Below are 6,232 nucleotides of genomic sequence, written 5' to 3'. Positions count from 1 at the left end.
CAGCCTGTGCCACGGTGGGGACGGCAGGCAGTGCCCATGCTGTCCCCAGTGGGTGCTCCGTGACCACCCCATTTCTGGGGCCACCACCAGGATCACCACCCACCTGAGCAGCGCTGGCTCTCAGAAGAGCCCGCAGTCCTTCAGGTTGTTTTTGATGATGACATCAGTGACGGCATCGAAGACAAACTGCACGTTCTTGGTGTCGGTGGCACAGGTGAAGTGGGTGTAGATCTCCTTGGTGTCCTTTCGCTTGTTCAGGTCCTCAAACTTGCTCTGGATGTAGCCGGCTGCCTCGTCATACTTGTTGGCCCCTGGGGAGGAAGAGACGCTGGACTGCCCCGTGGCCGCCCAGGGACACCAGCACTCCCCTGCCACTGCCACCGAAAGGGTTTGGGCTCGGCTTGGCTCCCCACACCACTGCAGCCAACACCCCAATGCCGAATTGATGCTCCCCAGACACAGTGAGCCTCAGCTAAACGCCCCCAGGGCTGCCGCCCTTTGTCTTCCCCCCATCTTCCCCCATCCCCTGGGGCACCCCGAGCACCACCGCACCCCACTTGCTGCCCCAATGCATCACTCCCCAGGTGCAGGAGAGCCAGCATCCCCACCCCCAGCATCTCCTGCTACAGCATCCGGGCAAGGCACTGCCTGCTCCTCCTGCCAGGGGGACCGGGAGGGTACTGAAGGACCCCATGGTACCTGTGTACTCAGGGAAGCAAATGGTCAGGGGGCTGTGCACGATCTTCTCCTCAAAGAGGTCCTTCTTGTTGAGGAAGAGGATGATGGACGTGTCCGTGAACCACTTGTTGTTGCAGATGCTGTCGAACAGCTTCATGCTCTCGTGCATCCGGTTCTGGCAGGGGAGACGGCAGCCTGAGCTGGGCAGGGACCCACAGGCAGTGCCCACCCCACTGCCCTCCCCCCACTGCTCCCGCCTGCCCGGGCAGGGCATGCCGAGGGCCCTGCAAGGCTTGGGCCACGCTGGCCAGGGCACTGCTGGCCACCAGAGGGGGTTACTCCAACAGCCCTCCAAAGAGGGGATGGCTCACAGCGCCGGCTCCATCTCCCCCAACTCACCATCTCCTCGTCTTCAGCCAGCACCAGGTCGTAGGCACTGAGGGCCACGCAGAAAATGATGGCCGTCACGCCCTCGAAGCAGTGGATCCACTTCTTGCGCTCTGAGCGCTGGCCACCCACATCAAACATCCTGGAAAAGGAGGCAGCATGGTGATGGGCAGCAGCTCCCGGCCCCACTGCCCTCGCCCCGCTCCCTGCCTCAGTTTTCCCGTCTGCCCAGAGCAGGAGCTGAGCCAGGAAAAGGCTCCGGGTTTTGCTGGTGCCACCGGATCTGCCCCAGCACCCGTGGTACTCGGCCGAGTGGCTGGGGGCTCAGCAGGATGGCGGGCAGCGCAAGGGCTCGCGTGATGGTGCCGGTTCACCCTGCGGCCGGCAGCGGAGGATGTTCTGCCCCCATGGAGAAGAGCCTGGCAGCAGCACCACATCCATCACCGGCCAGCCAGCAGGGAGGCTTCCTTGCTGCCATGCTCCCCCCAGACCATCCTCGCTGCTACCTCCAAAGCATGGTCCCAGCGACGCGTTACCAAGCACTGCCATCCCACCAGGGTGGCACAGGGGTCCCTGCGAGCCCCTCACACTTGGGGAGGACCCTAGCAGATCTTTCTGCCGGCAGCTCCGTTGCCAAGTGACTAAATCCCCTGGGATGTGTGCAATGCCAGCTTTTTGCCTTGGAAACCGGAGCCCTGACTCTTTCCTGAAGGTTTTTGGTGGAAAGCAACCCTGGGCTGCCAGTGGGCAGCAGCGCCTGTTTCTGACCCGAGACCCCTGGCTCCTGCCCAGCACCCTTCCTGCAGCGGAAGCAGCGTCACAGCACCCGGAGACGCCTTCCCCCTTCCTCTCCTCGCCAGAGGCTGGATCCGCCCCTGGGCCAAGCCCTGAGAGGCGTTTTTGAGGCTGCTCCAGCTATTTTGGCGGTTTCCGCTCCGAGGCAGCAGCTCCAGGCATGAGCAAAGCTGCAGGGGCAAGGGGGCGCCTTGGTGTGTGCAGCGTGCAAACAGGATCCAGCCTGGCATGGGGAAGAAGGGGCTGTTTTTTGTTTTTTCCTTGGAAAAGACAAAAGGGAAAGGGTCGGACGTACTTGAAGTGCAGGTCCTTGAAGGTGAAGTGGGTCTCTACGATGCCAGTGGTCTTCACTCGGGTGCGCAGCACATCCTGCTGGGTGGGGATGTAGTCGGCTCGGGCTATCCTCTCCAGGTCGTTCAGGTAGCTGGGGAGGGAGCAGAAAGTCACTGTGGAAGCTGGACCGTGGGGCACAACCCACCCAAATCCCATAGGGCATCCCCACAGAGCCCCAGGGTCCCCTGCCCATACCCTGGCATTGTCCATTCAGGGTGGGCAGCACCGCAGCAGAGGGGCCCCCATCCACACCCCAGGGTCAGGCACGGGCAGGGCAGGGCAGGACAACCGGCTGCCGGGGCAGTGAGGGGACACACGGCAATGAGGGCTCGGGGGCCAGCATGCCGGCTCCGGGGGCCGGGCAGGGGATGCAGCCGGGGCTGGGGGGGCTCCCCCTGTTACCCCAGCCGTTCGCATGGGGGAAACGGCAAGAGGAAAGTATTCACTACTATGGCAACTGGCCGCAGCGCCGGCGGAAACAATCGATGGCGCCGTGCCATTTATAGTCAAAAAACACAAAGGGCCGGCATCCTGGGAGGAGGCAGGAGGCAGGCGGCTGGAGGGATGGGGAACAGCATGGCCAGGGGGTGCTGCCCACCCTGAGCCCCCCTGGGTGGCATTGCCTGCCCTGCTGCCTGCCCGGCCCTGCCAGACCCCGGCTGCCGGCAGCAGTGGTGGCTCAGTCCCCAAGCAGCCACCAGGACCAGCCGAGGGATGCCAGCGGGGATCAAGGCGGGTTTCAATTTCTCCAGTTCACGTTGCTTTAATTGGGTTATTATAAACAGGCTCCTTTAAGCAAATTAGGCTTGCCCTCATTAAGGCCTTTGCAGACCCGTAATCTCGTGAAAGCCAGATTACAGCTCGTGAGGCCACGGGGATCCCCAGCTCCGATGACAGCAAGGCCGCTCACCAGCTCCCAGGAAGCTGGAGCCAGAGGTGCCCCGGGACCCTGCTGTGGGTGTGAAGGTGGGGGGGCCGGCACACCGCCGCCACAGAGCAGCTCGAAAACAGCCGGAAACACATGCGGCCTCCGGCTGACAAAAAAACAGGAAACACCACGGCAGGGCCGTGTGCGGCGCCGGCAGCACTCGGACCTCACGCCCAGCCCTGGGGTACTGGTGAGCACCCACGCCGGCACCCCGAACTCCTGGCACCTCAAGGGGCTGTGGAGGAGGCTGGGGACTGCTGCAGTGGGCTGGGGCGTGGGTGGGCTGCATGCCCAGCATGGGACAGGGCTCCTCATCCCCAGGGTGCCCTGTGCCGGTGGCACCATGGGCGCAGTACCATCCCCACAGGGATGCATGGGCCATCAGCTACCGCACCGGCATCTCCATGGGGCTGGAGAAACGCTGGAGCAACAGCTCAAGGGGGCTCCTAATTAATACTTGTGCAACCCCCGTAATGTGCCAAGTGCTCCATCGCACTTAATGGCGATACTCCGTTTGCAAACGCTCTGCAGGGGTATTTGCTTGAACTGCATGTGCGAGCTGCCAGGCACCTGCTGGGCCTCCTGTGCCTCCAAACCAGCACCCACAGCACAGGGCGCCACTGCCAGGGAAATGCCAGCACTGGCTGGGGAGTAATGGGGCTGGGCGGGACCTGGGCCAGGGAGGGCAGGCGGGTGCTGGGCAGGAGGAAGCGAAAGCTGTGGGTGCCAGAGGAAAGCGCCGGCAGGAGCTTCTCCAGGGTCAGGGCTTGCCAGGAGCTTTCCTGCAACCTCTTCCCCCCAGCAACCTCAGCGCAGAAGAGGGACCCTCCAGTGCCACGTGGGAGGGGATGGCTGGGCTGGCACGCAGGGGGACCAAGCAGCCTCCAGGATGGCGTCAAGTCCCCAGGGTGCTCAACCCCTGGTGGGGGTTTCCCCTCACACCAGGAGCTCCCCCTGGCCCTGCTTTACCACGAGGGGTCTGGGCAGAGAGGGCAGGAGGGCACCGTGCAGGCTGAACACAGCCTTGGCTGTGCTACCCTCTCCAGCAATCATACTTTAGGCAGATTAACTTATTAAATCTCTTCAGGGATAAACCCAACCAGATGCAGGCAATTTATCTACCTAAACACTAGCTTGCTGGCTAATTACACTAATGTAATGCCAAGTCTTTCCATATAAACTCAGTCAAAAAGAAAAAGAAAAGCCTCTCTTGCATCTTACTCATCCAGTTCAGGCATAAAGGTCCCCAGTTCTTTTTTTGGGACTTTTTCTTGCCTTCACAGCCCATGAAGGGCCAGGAGGATGGGCAGGACTCCCAGCTGTGCTCTCATGGGGGGACCCATCTCAGGGAGGCCAGGGGAGAGCATCCCCCAGGGCCAGGCAGTGGCAGGAGGGGGATGCCCCAGTGCCCCCCTCCTCGGGGACACAGCACCCTGCCAGAGGAGGAAACAGCTTTCGAAACATCCGCCTTCCCAGTTCTGCTCCAGCTCAGCCCCAGCACCCGGCGGGAAGTGGCAGCACCAGCCCCCAAGCCTGGTGATGGGGAACAGCAGTCCCCAGGGGGATTTTTTCTTGCTCAATAAAAGTGATGCAGCCCACAGGGCTCAGACCCAGCCGAGCTGGGGGAGAGGAGCAGGGGTACTCACTAGGCAGCAGAGTCGTTCAGCTGGTACTCTCGGGAGCGGTTAAAACAAGCCTGGACCCCGTTGTCAGCCCACAGCCTCCGGATCACATTGGCCAGGTCCTCCGGCATGATGCCCTGCTCCTCAGCGGTGCAGGAGAGCGCAAACAGCTGCCGAGCATCATCCTGCAGGGAAAAACCAGGGCTCGAGCACCAGCACTGGGTTACTGAAGCTCGCTCTGCCCCAAAGGGAGCCCCATGTGTCCCACCCAGACAGCAAGGCAGGAGCTCCAACAGTAGATGGGGACTAGACCCAAGGGAAGCAGCAGGACCCCCACCCCTGCACCCATCAGGTGACAAGCTGTGGGGCCAGCCCACCCATGCGTTGTGCTTTGGGTCCCCCCATCCTCAGCACCAGGGACAGAAGGTCACAGCCCACTGTGGAGCAGAGAGGCTTGGGTGAGGCCGCCTTTAATCCTGGTCCAGCTTTGGGCGCATCTGGTTTTGCTCCCCAAGGACCATCCACCCCTGCCAGGCACAGCAGGAGCAGAAGGGCACCCACCGCTCTGGAGGAGTCTCCAAAGTCAATCTGCAGGTTCCCCATAGCCTTGATGATGGCCATGATGGACTGGATGGTGTTGCTGTAGACCACGGCTTTGTACTGCCGGCACTCCTCCTCTGAGTAGCCATCCTCGTGGATAATCCTGGGGCAGGGGAGAGACACAGGCAAGGTCAGCCCTTTGTGGGGCACCCCGGGGTGCTGCCCTCCACCCATGCTCTGTGGCAACACTGATGGGGAGCTTTCCCCGGCCACCAGCAGCTTCAGAGCCCGTGGTGACAGTGCAGGGACCACTCACTTCATCTGTTTGACAATGGTGCTCTTCCCAGACTCGCCAGCACCTGCAGAGAAATGAGAAGGGGGACGAGCAGTGAGATGCTGCCCAAAGCTGGGGACCCTGGCTCTACTGGGACCCCCCCCAGCCATCGTAGAAGAGCTCCCGGTGTTGGCTGGAGCAGATGCTTGGATGGGCACTCAGAATGTCAGGGCCAAGAAAGGGGGAGGAACAGGGGAGCCTGGGAGGGACCCTGCAGTAGCTCCCAAGGGGAGAAATGGCTCCTGCTCTGGGCCAGGAAAATGGCATCAACGCACCAACATTTTTCCTGCAGCAAAGATGATTGGCAGCCCCAGCTTCAGCCGAGTTTGGGGACCTGCCGCAATGGGGGGCTCAGCTCTGCCCATCACCTGCCATCCCAGCTTCAGGCAGAGCCTGAGCTTAGCTGCTGCATCCCGCATCCCACACCCCACACCCCTGTTGTGCTGGGGAACAATGGAGCTGCCAGCCCCGCCGCATGCCCACAGCTGGGGCCAGCAGCGGCCAGGACACAGAGATGTTCATGGCTCCAGGTATGGGCAGGGGGCTGGGCTCTCCAAAGCTGAACACCCCAGGGAACTCGGGAAGAAGCTGCCGCCTCCACCCGCCAGCTCGAGC

General features: G+C 62.1%; 2 protein-coding genes across 2 annotated transcripts in view; one reads left to right on the top strand and one right to left on the bottom strand.

Moving 5' to 3' along the window:
- Nucleotides 1-6,232, top strand: part of SEMA3F (semaphorin 3F) — an 89,765-nt gene that overhangs the window by 36,640 nt on the left and 46,893 nt on the right. The gene's annotated exons all lie outside the window — the stretch shown is intronic.
- On the bottom strand, nt 19-5,670 carry GNAI2 (G protein subunit alpha i2). Its single transcript, XM_035894709.1, has 7 exons — nt 5,600-5,670; nt 5,305-5,446; nt 4,768-4,928; nt 2,156-2,284; nt 1,078-1,207; nt 700-853; nt 19-311 (listed from the first exon to the last, which is right to left on the bottom strand). The coding sequence occupies exons 1-7, from the start codon at nt 5,602-5,604 to the stop codon at nt 121-123; spliced, it is 912 nt and encodes a 303-aa protein (XP_035750602.1). The 5' UTR covers nt 5,605-5,670; the 3' UTR covers nt 19-120.

This window comes from Egretta garzetta, unplaced genomic scaffold (assembly GCF_000687185.1).
Source record: "Egretta garzetta isolate BGI_Z169 unplaced genomic scaffold, ASM68718v1 scaffold215, whole genome shotgun sequence".
NCBI classification, from domain to species: domain Eukaryota; kingdom Metazoa; phylum Chordata; class Aves; order Pelecaniformes; family Ardeidae; genus Egretta; species Egretta garzetta.
The sequence above is the reverse complement of the archived record's forward strand: the minus strand, read 5'-3'. Positions and strand labels throughout refer to the sequence as shown.

Bases quoted from the DNA above. Each gene is read 5' to 3' on its own strand.
- GNAI2 (XM_035894709.1), bottom strand. The intron at 2,285-4,767 runs GTGAGTACCCCT...CTCCCTCCCCAG, and splicing joins CTGAACGACTCTGCTGCCTA to CTACCTGAACGACCTGGAGA. The intron at 1,208-2,155 runs GTACGTCCGACC...CTCCTTTTCCAG, and splicing joins TTCAAGGACCTGCACTTCAA to GATGTTTGATGTGGGTGGCC.